The sequence below is a fragment of the Schistocerca americana genome, chromosome 7 (genome assembly GCF_021461395.2).
Source record: "Schistocerca americana isolate TAMUIC-IGC-003095 chromosome 7, iqSchAmer2.1, whole genome shotgun sequence".
NCBI lineage: Eukaryota > Metazoa > Arthropoda > Insecta > Orthoptera > Acrididae > Schistocerca > Schistocerca americana.
This window is the reverse complement of record NC_060125.1, coordinates 252,602,267-252,624,650: the sequence shown is the minus strand read 5'-3', so window position 1 is coordinate 252,624,650 and position 22,384 is coordinate 252,602,267. Positions and strand designations below refer to the sequence as shown.

The 22,384-nt window shown below is 42.5% G+C and overlaps 1 protein-coding gene across 1 annotated transcript in view; it reads right to left on the bottom strand.

Moving 5' to 3' along the window:
- Positions 1–22,384, bottom strand: part of LOC124622655 (multidrug resistance protein homolog 49-like) — a 385,512-nt gene that overhangs the window by 188,071 nt on the left and 175,057 nt on the right. The window contains exons 4-5 of the mRNA XM_047148447.1: positions 19,020–19,213; positions 18,099–18,243 (exon numbers count right to left, since the gene is read on the bottom strand). Coding sequence (XP_047004403.1) covers positions 18,099–18,243; positions 19,020–19,213 — 339 coding nt within the window. The remainder of the gene's footprint in view (positions 1–18,098; positions 18,244–19,019; positions 19,214–22,384) is intronic.

The following is a 22,384-nucleotide window of genomic DNA, read 5'->3' as shown; positions in this document are numbered from 1 at the left end:
CCAGGCTAGAATCCAGATCAGTAATGTTTCAAGTTCATTTTTCTAGTATAGCCATTTTACATATCCTTTCCACATTTCACATTTTCCTTCTTTGTTTAATAGTGGCTTGCCGCCTGAGCTCCTCGTCTATCTCTTAAATTTTTTTGTAGCCAGTATCTATCTTTCACCTAATTATGCATGCTTCTACAGCATTGAAACTGTCCTCTAGCCATTTGTACTTAGCCATATTGCACTTTTTGTCAATTTAATTTTTAATTGAGAGAAAATATAAAACAGCAACACAAGCATCTCAAAAATGAGGTCAACAGAAAGTGCAAAATGGCTAAGCAGAAATGGCTAGAGGACAAATGTAAGGATGCAGAAGCATATATCACGAGGGGTGGGGTAAGATAGATGCTGTCTACAGGAAAATTAAAGAGACCTTTGGATAAAAGAGAATCACCTGTATGAATTTCAAGAGCTCACATGGGAAACCAGTCCTAAGCAAAGAAGGGAAAGCAGAAATGTGGAAGGATTATATAAAGCAGCTACACAGGGGGGGGTTATGCTTGAGGGCAATATTATGGAAATTGAAGAGGACGTTGATGAAGATGAGATGGGACATGATACTGCATGAAGAATAATGTTGACTGGCATACTCTCTTTCAAATTCTGAAGGTGGCAGGGATAAAATACAGGGAGTGAATGGCTATCTACAATTTGTTCAGATACCAGATGGCAGTTATAAGAGTCGAGGGGCACAAAAGGAAAGCAGTGGTTGAGAAGGGAGTGAGACAGGGTTGTAGCCCATCCCTGAAGTTATTCAATCTATATACTGAGCAAGCAGCAAAGGAAACAAAAGCAAAATTTGGAGTAGGAATTAAAATCCAGGGAGAAGAAATAAAAATATTGAGGTTTGCTGATGATTCTGCAATTCTGTCAGAGACAGCAAAGGACTTGGAAGAGCAGTTGGACAGAATGGACAGTGTCTTGAAAGGAGGATATAAGATGAACTTCAATAAAAGCAAAACAAGGCTAATGAAATGTAGTCAAATTAAATCATGTGATGTGAGGGAATTAGATTAGGAAATGAGACATTTAAAGTAGTAGATGAGTTTTTCTATTTGGGCAGCAAAATAAATGATGATGGTTGAAGTAGAGAGGATATAAAATGCAGACTGGTGATGAAAAGGAAGAGAAATTTGATATAGATTAAAGTGTAAGGAAGTCTTTTCTGAAAGTATTTATAAGGAGTGTAGCCATGTATGGAAGTGAAACATGGACAATAAACAATTTAGACAATAAGAGAATAGAAGCTCTCAAAATGTGGTGCTATGGAATAATGCTGATGATTAGATGGGTATCTCATGTAACTAATGAGGAGCTACTGAACAGAATCAGGGAGAAGAGGAATTTGCGGCACAGCTTAACCAAAAGGAGGAATCAATTGTAGGACACATTCTCAGACTCAAGGGTCACCAATTTAGTACTGGAGGGAAGTGTGCAAGAGAGGGGGGCGGGGGGGGGGGCAAAATAGTAGAGGAAGACCAGAGATGAATACAGTAAACAGATTCAGAAATATGTAGGTTGCAGTAGTTACTCAGAAATGAAGAAGGCTTGCACAGCATAGAGTAGCATGGAGAGCTGCACCAAACCAGTCTTTGGACTGAGGACCACAACAACAATAACAATTTTTATATCACTGTATTCACTTTCATCTGGATCCTTTACTGCATTTTCATATTTTCTCCTTTTGTCAATAAGTTTCAATAATTGATATGTTATCCTAGGATTTCTACTAGGCCTTTTCTTTTCACCTAGCCATGCGGGATTAGCCGAGTGGTCTAAGGCGCTGCAGTCATGGACTGTGTGGCTGGTCCCGGCGGAGGTTCGAGTCCTCCCTCGGGCATGGGTGTGTGTGTTTATCCTTAGGTTAATTTAGGTTAAGTTAGGTTAAGTAGTGTGTAAGCTTAGGGACTGATGACCTTAGCATTAAGTCCCTTAAGGTTTCACATACATTTGAACATTTTTTTCTTTTCACCTATTTGAGTCTCTGCTGCCTTCATTAGTTCATCTCTCAAGGCTACTCACTTGTCTTCTGTTGTATTCCCACTGTTTCAGTCAATCTGTGCCCAATGCTTCCACTGAAACTCTCAAAAGCCTCTGATTCTTTCAATTCATCAGTTCCCAGCTCCTTAATTTTCACCTTTTTGTCATTTCTTCAGTTTTAATCAGCAGTTCATAATCAATAAATTATTATCAAAGCCACATTGCCCCTGGAAATGCCTTACACTTTAAAATCAGTTTTTGAAATATCTGTCTGATCATAACATGGTGAATATGAAATGTTCCGTGTCTCTTTTTAACACCAAGTGTTAACAATGACTAAATTATGCTATTTTCAAAATTCTAGCAGGTGGCAACTCCTTTCATTCCTGTACACCAGTCCATGTCCTCCAACTCTTTCTCCTTCTCTTCCACTTGAAGTGGGAGTTGCACCTTAACACTTTAAATAAAAAACTGAATATACTTATTCATGCTGCTAGGATTCTCACTCAAAATACAAGCTGCTCATCATTGGTGACACTGTACCATGGTAGTATACAGTCAATACTAATGTATGGAACAGTATTTTGGGGGAATCTCACAACTTAAAAAAAAAATACAGAAAAAGATCATCATGGTGATAAAGAAAGCTATATACACGGGATCCTGCAGACCCCTTTTTGAAAGTCTGAAAATACTGCCTCATCTGAAATACTAATTTTTAAAAAAGGGAACATATTAAAAAAGAAAACATCTTTAGACCCTAAAGAAGACACATCAAGTTCCGGACAGGCACAATTAAAAGACACTTGCATAAAGCTTTCAGTCACAGCCTACATTAGTAAAAGAGAGAGAGGCACACACACATAAACAAGCACACCTCATGCACACATGACCGCAACTCCAGCATCTTGGGCCAGAATGCAATATCACATCAGAAGCAAGCAACAATCTGGAAGGGTGGGGAAGGGGAAGGGAAAGGGATAGTAGTGTACAGGTGGGGAGAGAGAGGAATACAGAGTCTGGTGCAGTGTGCAGGGACTAGACTGCCAACAGGCACAGGATCAGGAGATTGTGGGACTGGGATGTGGGGGAAAAAGGAGCAAAAGAGGAGAGGAGCAGGGAAAGATGGATGAATGTGTTGGCAGAGGGTTGCAAATTAACAGGGTGGGAGATGAGGATGGGGAGAAGGTGATAGCACAGAGGGGGTGGAGGGGTCAGATATTGTTGGGTGGAGAATATAGGGACAGTATTTTACAGTAGGTTGGGGTCGGGATGATTATGGAAGTGGAGGATGTGTTGTAACGATAACTCCCATCTGCACGGTTCAGAATAGCTGCTGGTGGAGGTGAGGTCAGGTAGTGAAGCAGCCACTGAAATCAAGTGAGTTATGTTCAGCTGCATGTTGTATTACAGGTTGATCAACTTTGCTCTTGACCACAGTTTGGCAGTGGCCACTCATCCTGGTGGACAGCTGGTTGATAGTCTTACCAATATAAAAAGCTATGCAATGATTGCAGCAGAGCTGGTAAGTGACATGGCTGCTTTTGCAGGTGGCCCAGCTCCTGATGGTGTAGGATAAAGCTGTGACAGGACTGGAATAGGAAGAGCTGGGTGGGTGGATTGGACAGGTTTTGCACCTGGGTCTTCCACAGTGTATGATCGTTGTGGCAAGGGGTTGGGATTGGGAGTGGCACAGGGATAGTCTAGGATGTTGTGGAGGTTAGTAGCCATGGATTACCACTATAATAGGGGTGGGAATTATCTTTGGTATGATATCCCTCATTTCAGAGCATGATGATAGATAGTCAAAGCCCTAGTGAAGGATGTGACTCACATGTTTCAATATGAGCTGGTACTGGTGATGAAGGGGCACTCCTTTGTGGCTGGCTCTTCCTGATGGTGGGAGGATTGGGGGTATCACGGGAAATGGCATGGGAGATCTATCTGTTTGTGTATTAGGTCTGGGAGATAGTGCCTGTGTGTGAAGTCCTTGGTGAGAGCCTCAGCATACTGGGCAAGGGAGTTTTTGTCACAGCAGATACACTGTCCCCAGGTAGCCAGGCTATTAGGGATGGATTTCTTGGTATGAAAGGGATGACAGCTGTCAAAATGCTGGTACTGTTGGTGGTTGGTGGGCTTAATGTGAACAGAGGTGTGGATGGAGTCATCAGAGAGGAGGAGGTCAACATCAAGGAAGGTGGCATGCTGGGTAGATTAGGACAACATCTACATCTACATCTACATCCATACTCCGCAAGCCACCTGACGGTGTGTGGCGGAGTGTACCTTGAGTACCTCTATCGGTTCTCTCTTCTATTCCAGTCTCGTATTGTTCGTGGAAAGAAGGATTGTTGGTATGCTTCTGTGTGGGCTCTAATCTCTCTGATTTTATCCTCATGGTCTCTTCGCGAGACATACATAGGAGGGAGCAATATACTGCTTGACTCTTTGGTGAAGGAATGTTCTCAAAACTTTAACAAAAGCCCGTACCGAGCTACTGAGCGTCTCTCCTGCAGAGTCTTACACTGGAGTTTATCTATCATCTCCGTAACGCTTTCATGATTACTAAATGATCCTGTAATGAAGCGTGCTGCTCTCCATTGGATCTTCTCTATCTCTTCTATCAACCCTATCTGGTACGGATCCCATACTACTGAGCAGTGTTCAAGCAGTGGGCGAACAAGAGTACTGTAACCTACTTCCTTTGTTTTCGGATTGCATTTCCTTAGGATTCTTCCAATGAATCTCAGTCTGGCATCTGCTTTACCGACGATCAACTTTATATCATCATTCCATTTTAAATCACTCCTAATGCGTACCCCCAGATAATTTATGGAATTAACTGCTTCCAGTTGCTGACCTGCTATTTTGTAGCTAAATGATAAGGGATCTATCTTTGTATGAATTCGGAGCACATTACACTTGTCTACATTGCAATTCTATTGCCATTCCCTGCACCATGCGTCAATTTGCTGCAGATCCTCCTGCATTTCAGTACAATTTTCCATTGTTACAACCTCTCAATACACCACTGCATCATCTGCAAAAAGCCTCAGTGAACTTCCGATGTCATCCACAAGGTCATTTATGTATATTGTGAATAGCAACGGTCCTATGACACTCCCCTGCGGCACACTTGAAATCACTCTTACTCCGGAAGACTTCTCTCCATTGAGAATAACATGCATTGCTCTGTTATCTAGGAACTCTTCAATCCAATCACACAGTTGGTCTGATAGTCCATATGCTCTTACTTTGTTCATTAAATGACTGTGGGGAAGTGTATCGAACGCCTTGCAGAAGTCAAGAAACACGGCATCTAGCTGTGAACCCGTGTCTATGGCCCTCTGAGTCTCGTGGACGAATAGCGTGATCTGGGTTTCACACGACCGTCTTTTCCGAAACCCATGCTTATTCCTACAGAGTAGATTTCTAGTCTCCAGAAAAGTCATTATACTCTAACGTAATACGTGTTCCAAAATTCTACAACTGATCGATGTTAGATACATAGGTCTATAGTTCTGCACATCTGTTCGATGTCCCTTCTTGAAAATGGGGATGACCTGTGCCTTTTCCAATCCTTTGGAACGCTATGCTCTTCTAGAGACCTACGGTACACCGCTGCAAGAAGGGGGGCAAGTTCCTTCACGTACTCTGTGTAAAATCGAACTGGAATCCTATCAGGTCCAGCGGTCTTTCCTCTTTAGAGCGATTTTAATTGTTTCTCTATCCCTCTGTCGTCCATTTTAATATCCACCATTTTGTCATCTGTGCGACAATCTAGAGAAGGAACTACAGTGCAGTCTTCCTCTGTGAAACAGCTTTGGAGAAAGACATTTAGTATTTCGGCCTTTAGTCTGTCATCCTCTTTTTCAGTACTATTTTGGTCACAAAGTGTCTGGACATTTTGATTTGATCCACCTACCACTTCAACATAAGACCAAAATTTCTTAGGATTTTCTGCCAAGTCAGTACATAGAACTTTACTTTTGAATTCATTGAACGCCTCTCGCGTAGCCCTCCTCACACTACATTTCGCTTTGCATAATTTTTGTTTGTCTGCAAGGCTTTGGCTATGTTTATGTTTGCTGTAAAGCTCCCTTTGCTTCCACAGCAGTTTTCTAACTTGGTTGTTGTACCACGGTGGCTCTTTTCCATCTCTTATGATCTTGCTTGGCACATACTCATCTAACGCATATTGTACGATGGTTTTGAACTTTGTCCACTGATCCTCAACACTATCTGTACGTGAGACAAAACTTTTGTGTTGAGCTGTCAGGTACTCTGTAATCTGCTTTTTCTCACTTTTGCTAAACAGAAAAATCTTCCTACCTTTTTTAATATTGCTATTTACGGCTGAAATCATCGATGCAGTAACCGCTTTATGATCGCTGATCCCCTGTTCTGCGTCAACTGTTTCAAATAGTTCGGGTCTGTTTGTCACCAGAAGGTCTAATATATTATCGCCATGAGTCAGTTCTCTGTTTACCTGCTCAAGGTAGTTTTCAGATAAAGCACTTTAAAAAATTTCACTGGATTCTATATCCCTACAACCTGTTATGAACGTTTGAGTCTCCCAGTCTATATCCGGCAAATTAAAATCTCCACCCAGAACTATAACATGGTGGGGAAATCTACTCGAAATATTTTCCAAATTATCCTTCATGTGCTCAGCCACAACAGCTGCTGAGCCAGGGAGCCTATAGAGACATCCAATTACCATGTCTGAGCCTGCTTTAACCGTGACCTTCACCCAAATTATTTCACATTTCGGATCTCCGTCAATTTCCTTCGATACTATTGCACTTTTAACGCTATAAACACGCTTCCCCCTTCACTGTCCAGCCTGTCTCTGCGGTATACGTTCCAATCTGAGTTTAGGATTTCATTACTGTTTACGTCTGGTTTCAGCCAACTTTCTGTCCGTAGTACTATATGGGCATTGTGACCGTTTATTAAGCATATGGGAGAGAAGGCATTGAGGTTGTGAAGGAACAAAGATAGGGTGTCTTGGCCCTGAGTCCAGATCATGAAGATTTCATCAGTGATCCTGAACCAGACTGGAGGTTTGGTGTTTTGGGAGACTAGGAAGGTCACTTCTAGATGACCCATAAAAAGGTTCACACAGGAGGATGCCATGAGGGTGCCCATGACTGTGCTGCATATTTGTTTGCATATCTTCCCTTCAAATGAGAACTAGATGTGGGTTAGGATACAGTTAGTAAGCTGTCTGAGGAATGAGAGAGTGGGTCTGGAGTCTGAAGGACACTGGAAAAGGTAGTGTTCAATGGCAGTAAGACCATGGGCATGATGAATGTTGGTGTATAGGGAGGTTATGTCAACAGTGACGAGTAGGGATCCAGGAGGTAAAGGGGTGGGGATGGTGGAGAGTCAGCGAAGGAAGTGTTTGGTGTCTTTGACATGGGAGACTACATTATGGGCAAGTGGTTGGAGGTATTGGTCAATGAGGGCTGAAATTCTTTCACTGGGGGAACAATAACCAGCCACAATGGGATATCCAGGATTGTTGGGTTTCTGAATTTTGAGGAGCACGTAGAAGGAGGCGAGTGGGGTGTCATATGAGTGAGGAGGGACAATGGTTCAGGGGGCATGTTTTGGAAAGGGCCTAAGGCGCTTTATATTGGTATGACTACCAACCAGCTGTCCACCAGGATGAACACCTACTGCCAAACTGTGGCCAAGAGCAAAGCAGACCATCCTGTGGCACAACATGCAGATGAACATGACACTTTATTTCAGTGGCTGCTTCATGACCCAAGCCACTGGATCCTTACCTCCACCACCAGCTATTCTGAACTGTGCATGTGGGAGTTATCCTTACAACAGATTCTCCACTTCTGTAATTATCCCAGCCTCACCCTACAGTAACATTCTGTCCCTACACCCTAAAACCAACAGTTTCCACCCCCTCCACCCCTTCTGTGCTATCATCTCCTCCATAACCTCACCTCCCACCCTGCATATTTGCAGCCCTCTGCCAACACGTCCATCTATCTTCCCCATTCCTCTCCTCTTTTGCTCCCCTTTTCCCTACCTCCCAGCCCCACAACCTCCTGATGCTGCGCCTGTTGGCAGTCTAGTCCCTGCACACTGCACCAGACAGTGTTCATCTCTCTCCCCACCTGTATACTACTATCTCTTTCCCTTCCCCACCCCCTCCAGATTGCTGCTTGCATCCCACGTGATGTTGCATTCTGGCCCATGTGTGTGTGTGTGTGTGTGTGTGTGTGTGTGTGTGTGTGTGTGTGTGTGTGTCTCTGTTACTGATGAAGGCTGTGACCGAAAGCTTTATGTGTGTCTTTTAAGTGTGCCTGTCTGCAACTTGACATGTCTCTTTTACGGTAAGTAGCAATCTATCTTTTCCTACATTGTTGATATTCCTACCTGGAGTTTCCTTTGTTTGAAAACATCTTCAAACGTAACTATGATTTACTAATGTGATCATACACTGCCTTTACCCCTTGTCATATATCATACATACAAATAAGGTATTATACAATGATTTCCTGGACCAAATAAATGAATAATACTTTGCCAGCATTCCTGTTTCCTTATTCATTATTAGACTTACTCCTGCATTACTGCTATTTATATAAAGCATAACAAAGGATGGTTACGAAGAATGAAAATGACATGTTTTCAAACATTTTCTGTCATTATTTCTCCTCAGCTGTCAGCTAGTGAAACTAGTTAAGTATAAAAATCTTCTGAGCTAATACCTTACTCCCACTGAAAGTAGACAAATAAGCATTATTCATTCCTTGAAATGTTTCTCCCCTGCAGGAAATGATTGGCTAAAAATTAATACCTTCAAAATATGGATCTCCTCTAAGATAACAGAAAAAGTGACTTACAGTAAAATCATAAATTTTCTGAATAGAACTATTTAATTTTTGCATGTTAAAATGTTTTCTTAAAATAGAAAACCATCAGTGTATAAGTTCCTAAGTTGCCTGAATATACAGGGTGAGTCACCTAACGTTACCGCTGGATATATTTCATAAACCACATCAAATACTGACGAACCAATTCCACAGACGAACGTGAGGAGAGGGGCTAGTGTAATTGTTTAATACAAACCATACAAAAATGCACGGAAGTATGTTTTTTAACACAAACCTACGTTTTTTTAAATGGAACCACGTTAGTTTTGTTAGCACATCTGAACATATAAACAAGTACGTAATCAGTGCCATTTGTTGCATTGTAAAATGTTAATTACATCCGGAGATATTGTAATCTAAAGTTGACGCTTGAAACCTCCGACGTTCAGTTGCGTGTTGTAAAAAACATGGGCCATGGTCGGGGAGCAGCATCTGCAGGGACATGTTTATGATGACGACCGTGTTTACGAATGTGGCTGTAGTGCACTGTTGTGGTTTGGTCTAGCTGTCGCAGTGTCCGCATGTAGCGCTTGTTGCTATTGTTATTCTGCATTCGTCAGACCAACTGTAGTACACCGTGTTATCAGACGTCTGTGATAGTGTAGTGTTGTAGTAACTGTGACCACGGTGTATTCGAACTCTGAAAAGGCGGAGATGATACTCATCCATGGCGAGTGTCGAAGAAATGCAGCTGAAGCCTGCAGGGTGTATGCAGAACGGTACCCGGACAGAGAGCATCCAACGTGCCGCACATTGCAAAACATCTACCGCCAACTGTATGCAACAGGTACGGTCGTAGCATGCAAACAGGTCCGTAACAGGCCCGTCACAGTAGAAGCGGGTGCAGTTGGTGTGTTAGCTGCTGTTGCCATGAACTCACACATGAGTACATGGGACATTGCGAGAGCCGGTGGACTGAGTCAAAGTAGTGTCATGCGCATACTGCATCGTCACCGCTTTCACCCGTTTCATGTGTCACTACATCAGCAATTACATGGTGACGACTTTAATCATCGAGTGCAGTTCTGTCAATGGGCATTAACAGAGAATGCTTTGCAGTTCTACCTGTTTACCGATGAAGCGGGTTTCACAAACCATGGGGCAGTGAATCTACGGAACGTGCATTACTGGTCCGTGGACAATCCTCGCTGGCTCAGACAGGTAGAGCGACAGCGACCGTGGACTGTAAATGTATGCTGCGGAATCATTGTCGACCACCTCATTGGTCCTCACTTCATTGCAGGGGCCCAAACAGCTGCAACATACATCATGTTTATACAGAATGATCTGCCAACATTGCTCGAAAATGTCCCACTGGAAACGCGTCGACGTATGTGGTATCAGCATGATGGTGCACCTGCACATTCCACAATTAACACTAGGCTGACCCTTGACAGGATGTTCGACGGGCGTTTCATAGGACGTGGAGGATGCATAAATTGGCCAGCCTGTTCTCCTGATCTTACACCTCTGGACTTCTTCCTGTGGGGTACGTTAAAGGAGAATGTGTACCGTGATGTGCCTACAACCCCAGAGGGTATGAAACAACGTATTGTGGCAGCCTGCGGTGACATTACACCAGATGTACTGCGGCGTGTATGACTTTCATTACCCCAGAGATTGCAATTGTGTGCAGCAAATGATGGCCACCACATTGAACATCTATTAGCCTGACATGTCGGGACACACTCTATTCCACTCCGTAATTGAAAACAGAAACCACGTATGTAGGTGTACCTCACCCATCATGGCAATGTACATGTGCATCAGTGAAAAAGACCAATAAAAAGGTGTTAGCATGTGGACGTAATGTGCTGTTCCAGTCTCTTCTGTACCTAAGGTCCATCACTGTTCCCTTTGGATCCCTACGTAATTCAGTGCTCTCCGATACACATGATCGAACAGCGGAGGAGTGGTACTCAAGCGTCAACTTTAGGTTACAATATCTCCGGATGTAATTAACATTTTACAATGCAACAAACGGCACTGAATCCATATTTGTTTATACACTCCTGGAAATTGAAATAAGAACACCGTGAATTCATTGTCCCAGGAAGGGGAAACTTAATTGACACATTCCTGGGGTCAGACACATCACATGATCACACTGACAGAACCACAGGCACATAGACACAGGCAACAGAGCATGCACAATGTCGGCACTAGTACAGTGTATATCCACCTTTTGCAGCAATGCAGGCTGCTATTCTCCCATGGAGACGATCGTAGAGATGCTGGATGTAATCCTGTGGAACGGCTTGCCATGCCATTTCCACCTGGCGCCTCAGTTGGACCAGCGTTCGTGCTGGACGTGCAGACCGCGTGAGACGACGCTTCATCCAGTCCCAAACATGCTCAATGGGGGACAGATCCGGAGATCTTGCTGGCCAGGGTAGTTGACTTACACCTTCTAGAGCACGTTGGGTGGCACGGGATACATGCGGACGTGCATTGTCCTGTTGGAACAGCAAGTTCCCTTGCCGGTCTAGGAACGGTAGAACGATGGGTTCGATGACGGTTTGGATGTACCGTGCACTATTCAGTGTCCCCTCGACGATCACCAGTGGTGTACGGCCAGTGTAGGAGATCGCTCCCCACACCATGATGCCGGGTGTTGGCCCTGTGTGCCTCGGTCGTATGCAGTCCTGATTGTGGCGCTCACCTGCACGGCGCCAAACATGCATACGACCATCATTGGCACCAAGGCAGAAGCGACTCTCATCGCTGAAGACGACACGTCTCCATTCGTCCCTCCATTCACGCCTGTCGCAACACCACTGGATGCGGGCTGCACGATGTTGGGGCGTGTGCGGAAGACGGCCTAACGGCGTGCGGGACCGTAGCCCAGCTTCATGGAGACGGTTGCGAATGGTCCTCGCCGATACCCCAGGAGCAACAGTGTCCCTAATTTGCTGGGAAGTGGCAGTGCGGTCCCCTACGGCACTGCGTACGATCCTACGGTCTTGGCGTGCATCCGTGCATCGCTGCGGTCCGGTCCCAGGTCAACGGGCATGTGCACCTTCCGCCGACCACTGGCGACAACATCGATGTACTGTGGAGACCTCACGCCCCACGTGTTGAGCAATTCAGTGGTACGTCCACCCGGCCTCCCGCATGCCCACTATACGCCCTCGCTCAAAGTCCGTCAACTGCACATACGGTTCACGTCCACGCTGTTGCGGCATGCTACCAGTGTTAAAGACTGCGATGGAGCTCCGTATGCCACGGCAAACTGGCTGACACTGACGGCGGCGGTGTACAAATGCTGCACAGCTGGCGCCATTCGACGGCCAACACCGCGGTTCCTGGTGTGTCCGCTGTGCCGTGCGTGTGATCATTGCTTGTACAGCCATCTCGCAGTGTCCGGAGCAAGTATGGTGGGTCTGACACACCGGTGTCAATGTGTTCTTTTTTCCATTTCCAGGAGTGTATGTTCAGATGTGCTAACAAAACTAACGGGGTTCCATTTAAGAAAATGTAGGTTTGTGTTAAAAAACATACTTCCGTGCATTTTTTAATGGTTTGTATTAACCAATTACACTAGCCCCTCTCCTCACATTTGGTCTGTGGAATCAATTCATCAGTATTTGATGTGGTTTACGAAATATATCCACCGGTAATGTTAGGCGACTCACCCTGTATAGGTGGTGTACAGAAAACAAGAAACATGTAACAGGCATGAGCAAGTTTTCAACTGTGTCAGCATTACAGTATTGTTAGATACAGCATGAATACTGAAACTGTAGGTACTGTCTCTTCTCATGAACAATGGACCTTGCCATGGTGTGTCTCAACTATACAGACATGTATCATAACAACAATTACTGGTTTATCTGTGGAATGGACAGCTTAACGTGGTTCCTGAAGAAGGGCAGGTAATTTTTCAGCAGTGACAGAGGAAACAGTCTGAATGCTTCATCAGTCTGGTCTTGGAAGACTGTCTACCATAACCACACCGTGTAACAATATAATGAAAAGTATAATTGCTACGCACCATATAGCGGAGATGCTGAGACGCAGAAAGACAACAAGAAGACTGTCAGAATCTTAGCTTTTGGCCAACAAGGCTTACACAGACACTCACGCAAATGCAACTCACACACACATATGACCACAGCCTCTGGCAGCTGGAGCCACACTATGTGAGGGTCCCCCCTCCCACTATTTGATATGTTCATACTGCAGCATGGCTGAAAGCAGTGGGTAACTGCAGCTAATTGTTTTCCACAAACAAGCAGCTCTTCTGTATTCTTTAATGATGATGGCATTCTCAAGGGAAAAATATTACAGATGCAAACAAGTACAACATTCAATTATCCTGGACATGACTATTCAGGAGTACATTGTTACCCAGAGAAGAAAAAAGTGTTCTGAAGCTCTGAATGTTGAATGTTAGATCCTTTAACAGCATATCCAGATTATAGAATCTGAAAAGAGAAACTGATTGACTGAAGTTAAATATAGTGGGAATTAGTATGAAGAACAAGCTTTCTGGCCAATTGAGCACAGGATAATCAACATAAAATCAAGTAGAAGTAATGCACAAGTAGGTCTGATAATGAACAAGAAAATGTAGATGTCAGTGAACCACTATGAACAACATAATCGTAGTCAATGTGTAACAATAATGGAAATTCCTAGAAGGAACAATACATAAAATAAGGAAAAGCCAACCATTCACATACAGAGGACTGATGTGTGGAGCACACAAACATGTAACAGTAAACAGTATTCACACTATCTTTTGAGCTCTTGCACTTTTTCTAGTGAAAGACACCTAAATGCCTACATCTGTGGCCATGGCAAGGTTGGTTATTAATTTTTATATATGCTCCACCACCACACTTCAGTTTTGCTAACTCAATTGTCAGAAAGACCACAGATATAACTAGGCCACTAAAATACAGCAAATCTTAGGCTGTGGTAGAATCTCAGTCAAAGTGCACAAATTTTGTGCTGATTTGGTAGTGCCACCCTTTCTTACCATTGTAACCAATCAATAAGTTAATATGTACTTCTTGAAAGACGGAAGTATGCAGTACTAACACAGTCTATAAATCTAGAGAAAAATTAGTTACCTCTAATTAGAAACACATCCACCTACTTCCCATGTTCTCAAAAATTTTGAGAAGTTAGCTTACAACAGAATAGTGAACCCTCTTTCCAAAAATAGCCTTTTTAATGTCAGCTCAGTTTGGAAAGTGGAGATAAACAGGAAAAGATGGGTGGGCATGCTGGCAGAGGGCGGCACACAGAGAGAGTGGGAGAGGGGAATAGATAGGAGCTGATAGGGCAGAAGTGGTGGAAACTATTGAGTGAAGGGTATGTTACTGAAAGTTGAAGCTCAGATAATTTTGGGGATGGAGAAAAAATTGTAAAAATAACTCCCATCTGCGCAGTTCAGAAAAGTTGGTGGTAGAGGAGAGGATCCAGATGGGCCGAGAGATGAAGCAGCTATTGAAATCAGGTGTGTTATGTCAATCTGTATGTTGTGTCACAAGGTGGTCTACTTTGTTCTTGGCCACAGTTTGGTGGTGGTGTTCATTGTGGTGGACAGCCGACTGATAATCATACCAGAATAAAGAACTGTGCAATATTTGCAGCATAGCTGGTGTATGACATGGCTGCTTTCATGGGTGGTCTGACCTCTGACAGGGTAGAATAAACCCATGACAGGACTACAATAAGAAGTGCTGGTGAGTGAATTGAACAGGTCTGCACCTGGATCTTCCATAGGGATATGATCTCTGTGTCAAACAGCCAAATCCATTCTTATGCCCCTCCCGGTCCCAGCCCCTTGCTACAGGGATCATTTGTGCACCAGCCTCCGCCAACACACACACTAGTATTTTATCTTCTCTGATCCTCTCCTTTTCCACTCTCCTTTCACTTTCACTGTGGCCGCCCTCCCCCCCCCTCCCCCCTCCCCCCCCCTCTCCCTTGCCCCCTCTCTCTCCCGTGGCCTTCCTGCCTCACAGCCTCCAAACATTGCACCTGTTGGCAGCCTAGTGCCTGCCCACTCTGCCAGACAATGCTCTTCTCTCACCCCACCCACACACTGCTATCCGTTCCCCTTCCACGCCCCCTTCAGATTGTTGCTTGCATTCTACCCATGACAGTTGCATTCTGGTCTGAGATGCCAAAAATGGCAGTCATGTGAGTCATGTGTACATGAGGTGTGCTTAATTGTATGGATGAATGTGTGTGTTTCTCTTTCTTTTTGTTTTTCTAACAAAGGCTGTGGCTGAAAGCTAATATGTAAGTGTCTTTTACTGTTGCCTGTCTACAACTTAATGTATCATCTTTAAGGTAACTAGTAGTATGTCTTTTCCTTATACTGTTGATATTCCAACATGGAGTTTCCATCGTTTGATTGTACAATGTCAAGAAGAAATGATGAGTGCTTGTTCACGACACCCAGCAAAATTTAGCTTGGAATCTGTGATTATAATTAAAAGTCACATGTCAGGAGAAATTTGATATATGTAGCCACGAAATAAAAGACAAAAATTATTTCCTTCTAAAATGTTTATATTTATAGACATATTCAGGTTCCTAATAATCTAAGGACACTACTGGAGTTCTGCAAAAATCTAAAATTACATAAAAGCAGATGTCATTAGCTGTTCTTTCCATAAATTTTGTGACCAACTGAAATGGAGAGTTATAACTGCTCTTTAATAATTAACTGATAGTGTAAACAGTCTTCACTACACCTGAGTCCCTCTCAACTTGGGGCCTTAATTGACTGTCCTCCTTTCTTGCCTTCCCTAACCTGTACCTTCTTCCTTTCTGAAGAAGGAATTAACAGTTCCAAGAACTTCGATATTTTTTGTACTTTTATGTGTCTATTGTCAGTATTTAGTATTTCATCTCTTGAAGGTAAGTACTGACCAGCCATTTCTGTCTCCCTGTAATTTTATAGTACTATGACGTGAATACTCATTTTGATGAAATTAAGCACTCAGTCAGGATTTGTTCTGGGAATTTTCAGCCATCATTAATCATTGTTCTTATCCATCTAGCTCCTAGAATGAATTTTCAGTCTGCAGTGAAGTAAGTTGGTTCGAAACTTCCTAGCAGATTAAAACTGAGTGCCCGAACAGGACTCAAACCTGGGACCTCTGTCTTTCACAGACAAGTGCTCTACTCACTGAATTATCCAGACATGATCTACAACCCATTTCACACCTTTATTTCTACCAGTACCTCTTCTCCCACAAGATATGCAGGAAAACATCCATGAAGTTTGGAAGATAAGAGAATAGGCACTGCCAGAAATAAAGCTGCATGGGCAAGTTGTGAAGCGTTCTTGAATAGCTCAGTCAGAAAAGCACTTGTCCACAAAAGGCCAATATTCCAGGTTTAAGTCACATCTGACACACAGTTTTAATCTGTCAGAAAGTTTTACTTTTAAAACAGCTATGATTTTTATGTCAGCACTTCATTTACACTGATGGTATGAATTTCATATATAGCAGACCTTATGAGCTACACCTATAGAATCTATAATTTACAACAAGAGGACACTTCTTTCATAAATGTGAACAGGTAACTTCTTCCTTCAAAAGTGTTGTTAAAATTATATACAGGGCAAATCATATGATGGAAAATCTGGGATGGAATAACAACAATATGAGAATGATAGATTGCTACTCACCACATTGAGGAGGAGTTATAAGGCACATGGAAAAATGTCCGCTAGATATTATTAGCCACTAGAATAAGTATTTCATCAGACATAGACAAAACAAATGCAGTCAGACATGCATTACTCCCACACATATGGCAACTGTCATCTTTGGGCACTAAGGCCTGACTATTATTGCATCTAAAGTAAGCAGCAATCTTTCCTGAGGTGATTAGTATGGGTACAGAAGAGGCATGGTAAGGGGATGAGACATCAGGATGGGGGTGGGGGAAGGTGCTAGTGCTGCCTGTGTGAGCCTGCAGGGATGTGGTGTGTTCAGGATGGTAGGATGATAGTTGTAGCTTTGGATGGCTGTGGTGGGAGGGGGGAGGGGGATATGGAGGGAGGAGAGAAGTAGAGAAGACAAAAGGACTATACAGGTGTACTAAAAGGATAGAAAGCATGTGTAGGGCTCAAGTGGAAGTGAAGAAGGAGATAGACAGGAAGAGGGCATGGGCTATTGAAAGTTGGTGCCAGCAAGATTACAGATTGAAGGATATGCTACAGGTAAAGTTCCCACTTGCACAATTCAGAAAAGCTGGTGTTGCTGGAAAGAACCCAAATGGAACAGGCTGTGGAGCAGTCTTTAAAGAATTGGATGGCATGTGGAGCAGTTTGGTGGTCCAACTGTCTCTTGGCCACGGTTTAGTACGGTCATTCATTTGGGCAGATAGCTCGTTAGTGATCATGGCCAAGTAGAATGCAGCACAGTGGCTGCACCTTAGTTGATGAATCAAATGGATGCTTTCACAGGTAGCCCTTTCTTTGATGGGTAGAAGATGACTGACATAGCTTGCATAGGTGGTAGTGAGAGCATGTTTGCACCTAGGTATCAGCCATGGGGCAAGGAGTTTGGAGCAGGAGCGTATTAGGGATGGATAAAGGTACTGCATAGGTTTGTTGAGAGATGGAATACCACTGTGGGAGGATTGGAGAGGATAGTCGGAAAGATATTTCTCATTTCAAGGCAAGATGTGAGGTAGTCAGATCCTTTGCAGAAAATGTGATTCAGTTGCTTAAGACCTAGGTAGTACTGAGTCATTCAGGGGGCTCTCCACTGGAGCTGGACAACGGGTTTGTGGGGAATGGTAGGCGATTGGTGAGTCAAGTGATGGGTGATCTATTTCTGGACAACGTGGGGAAGATAATTTCAGTCCACAATGACCTTGGTGAGACCCTTGGCATATTTGGTGATGGACTGTCTGTCATTGAAGATGCAATGACCATGGGTGGCTAGGCTGTATGGAGGGGACTTCTTGGTGAGGAGTGGGAAGCACTTCACAAATGTTTGTTTTACAACTAATACAAGGCTAAACATTGCATGAAGGTTAAAGCATAGAGGCCACACCTCATCCATTTGTGTAGACAATAATCGACTGAACAACTTAGATTAATCACAATTAACTTATGAAAATCATCAACAAGACACAGACTAAGTTGTATGTGCGACCAAGTAAGATTATCCAAGAACTTACTTGTTTCTGTGCAGCATTGTTGAGACATATAATGCACAGTGTACACGTAATGAACTGTGCTGCTGTTGTTGAAGTCAGCCCAATGCCAAAGGCTCTCGCATCTTCTAGTATCGCATCTTTTGTGTCTTCCTCAGTACCATTAATGCTGAAACATCCATTGCATATTTTATGGTATCAAAAGGAAGATTCACTTCAGAAAACTATAAACCTTCAGGATGAAAAGTTGATAGTACTTCTGACAACACATTTGAAAGAAGAAGAAAACAATAACAAGCTTTTGGAACTGTTAGTTCTCTCCTTAGGGAGGGAAGAGAGAGAGTTTGTGATTGGTTGGAAAAGAGGTATAAGTCACTCAGACCTTGAGCTCAGTGACAACCTGTAGTGAGGGCAAGGGAGGTAAATGCAAAAATCTGTAATAAATCCCGTACTAACACAGAAAACTGTGTGTGTTTGCTCTGATATTCCTTCTGCTAATTGTTTCAGTACTGCATGAACTGCAATTAATGATGACCTCTCCTATTTGTATTTTAATACATTATACAAGCTTTTTATTTAATATATTAGAGAATTTGACATTTTCAGTTGTTCAGGAGCCAACATGCATTTCCCTCATTCTCATAACAGATGGGCCCCTCTCATTCCTGGAGTCTGAATGACCTGCCCCCTCTTTCTAAGTTTCTTCAATCTGTACCTCTTTCCTCCACAAGGAAGAAATGAATAGTTCTGAAAGCTAGTAGGAGTTACCTCAGTTTTAAATATGTATATTGACACTTCTGGAATTTCTCATCCTGAAAGTAATAAGATTTCTCTTGGATATCAAAATCAGAGTAATGTACTCAACATTGATCAGTGTCAGACACTTGCAAGAATGTTTTGTTGTGTCTATGGAATATGATTAAATAATTATTGGTTTAAACTTACATTAATCTTCCACCACCAAACCAGCTGAGCATGACTGCTTGGGTTATAGTGGTATTTGACATTGCACGGTCTACTAGCAAAGAAGTGTATTCACCATAAAGTACAATAAAAGCTGGTGATCCCATAGCTGCAATGATTCCAAATGTGATACCAAGGAACACAAGGAACTTCTCTGCACATGTTGCATATCGAAACTGAAAAAATAAACAAACACTACTCTTGAGGATATGCTCCTCTATTATTATTGCTAAAATGTTTTATTGCAGACTGTGCAGACTTACAAAGTCATATTAAGAAACAATTGGAACACAGAAAATATATTTCAGGTAGACAGATTGCTAAAATCACAGTGTGTCTTACTCTTTTGTCCTGTGTGCTTTCCACTACCCTATTATCAGAGGAATTTATGGCAAGTGAATGATAGATACTGGTAGCTGTTTAAGAGGAATATACTGTGTACCAAGTATTTTTCCTTGGAGACTTGTCACAGTATAAGAAAGAGACATTTTTACAATACATTACCATTTTTCATACAGCTTTACAATGAATACTGCTTCTTGACATGTATTACACAGGAGCTTTCTATCCCTTAATCTAGAGGATCTGATAATTTGTAATATCTCCTGAGATATATATTTAATTTTATTTTGAATCTTCTTGCTTTTATGTTAGATAGGAGCTTATTGAATGCCTTTACACCAGAATACTCTATACAGCTCCAGTCTGAACACTCGACAAGGATGAAATGTCTACATGAAAATTATTCTTGTCTTGTTTGTGATTGTGCAAATCACAGAACAGTTGAATTGATCTTTATTAACAGCTAAAAAAGTCGTTAAGTGGTAAATGTACTTGAAGGTGTAAGAATTCCAAGTCCTCCAAAAAGACATCTGCAAAACATGTCATTATCTGTTTTAAACAAAATTACAACTGCTCACTTCTGTTTAACAAATACTTCATTTGCAAATACTAAAAGGTTATATGAGTAAATAAGTAACTAATTCAGAGATACTGCATCAAACTGGAGAGAAAAGAGCTTTATAACAAAATCTGACTGAAAGAAGGGATAAGTAGATAGGTAACCTAATGCGTTAAGGAGGAATGGTTAATCTGATAATGGAAAGAAGTGTAGGACACAGAGGGTAAAAAATCTAGGGAGGTAACAGGAATCAGGTTGAAGTAGATGTATGCTCCAGTAGTTATAGAGAGATGAAGAGACTTGTACAGGATAAACTAGCATGGGGAGCTGTATCAAACCAGTCTTTGAATTGAAGACCACTGGAAAAAGAAGGAGAAGAAGAAGAAGAATGATAACAACAACAATAAAAACCATAGCAGAAGATTATACATTCTTGATTATTTGGTCCAACATAAGATATGGAATAAAATGAGTAACATTGACAGAAAAATACATTTGTCATGTGCATATGTGGGCAAATTCATGGATAAAAAGCTCATCCTAAACCTCTGCAATGATTCCAATCAAACTTGGTACACATATTAGTTACAATGTGGAAAGAAATACTGGGGTAAGAAGCACCAATTTCCTATTGGGGTATCTATGATAATGTGGAGAGAGAAGGGAGGATAAGGAAATAGACAGACAGCAAGGTGGCAGGAGGTGATAGGGACAGATAGAAGGAAGAGGAGATAGATAGAAACAGGGGAAAGAAGAGATAGATAGAGAGATGGGGGAGGGGGAGATGAAGGGATAGAGGGAAAGGAGGAAATGTAAAGAGAAAGGGCAGAGAAGGGAGATGATCAGAGAGAGGAGAGAGGAGGAGATAGCCACAGAAAGGAAATGGAAGGAGCTGAAGATGGAGAAAAAGAGAACGGGGAGGAGGAGATGGACAGAGAGGGGAGGAGATGGACAGATGGGGAGGAACAAATTAACAGAGACAGAAGGGAGGAGGGGATAGACAGAGAAAAGGACAGGAGGAGAAGGGCAGAGAGGCGGATGGAGGAGATGGACGGAGAGAGGGGATGGTGGAGATAGACAAGAAATGAGGAGATGGACTAATAGAAGATTGGAATGAATACATATCCAGGCCACATAAAGATAAATTGTAATGAAGATAAATGAAAAAAAGTGAAATTACTAGTTCAGTTAAGAAGAAGGAGAAAATCAGAACTGGAGGTGGTGAAACATCAGAGGCAGAGGCAGAGAGAGAGAGAGAGAGAGAGAGAGAGAGAGAGAGACAGAAAGTGAGAGAGGAAGGGGGTGCAGACATATAGATAAAAGAGTAAAATATATGAGCAAATTCACCAAAAAAACCAGAAGTAAGAGGGAATCTAAAAAGGGAGTATGTTAATGGAGGCTTTAAGTCTTGAATGGCAGCAGGATGTAATGATATGTCAGAGAGGAAGTTCCTGCCTTAGAAGTTAAGGGAAACACATACCAAATGGGTGAATCTAAATGGTCTTGGTTGTGCACCAAGTACTCATACTGTAGAACATTTCAACCAATGGGTGCTGAGTATCCCCAAAGTGGACAGTTCTCGTCTGTTCATTTATCCTTTCAGCTGATTAGTGGTAATCATTCCTAAATAAAAAGTTGTGCAGTGAACTAACATTTGTGGTTCCATATACTGCTTTGCCTTTGATGTAAATTTTATCGGTGGTGTAACTTGGTAAGTGTTAACAGGTGGCCACATGGGGCAGGTTTTACAATTGGAACAATGCAGTGGTAGAAACCTTGGCAGAGCAATGACAGTCTGGGAATGTATATTGTTTGATTAGGCCTTTACAAAGATTATAAAGTGGAGGAAGGGACAGGTGATGGCTTCTGAAGGGTATCATGGAGAGATTATCTCATTTCAGAGTTTGATTTTTGAAAGTCACAGCCATGGTAGTGTTATTTATTGAAACAGTTGAGGCCACGTGATACTGGGTAAGTAGTGGGCTGCTTCTTAGTTTTTTGAAATGGGAGCTATATTTGTCAGAGGGTGAGTGGAGCACACTGCCCAGGAATTTATCTGAGAACAAAAACTGTTGGGCAGTTGTGAGAAGGCAAGCTGGGAAAGGTTGTTGGCATATGCATCAAGGAATCTGATGGTGCATCACATACATTTGCCTCAGTTTCCAGGAGATGTTAATGCTGAAGAGGTGAAAGCTGTCAAAGTGGAGGTAATGATGCTTACTGGATCGTTTCATATGTGTTAAGGTTTGAATTTGAGCTTCAGTGAGGTGCTTGTCAACATCAAGTCAGGTGGGTCTGGATCTGAAAAAGAAACACATGAGTTTTAGTTGTGAGTAGTTTAGCTGCAGCAGGAAGTAGGAGAAGTCTCCTTCACTGTTTGTCCAGATGATAAAGATGTCATTAATAAATGTGTACTAAGCCAGGGGACCCACACTCTGGGCTCTGA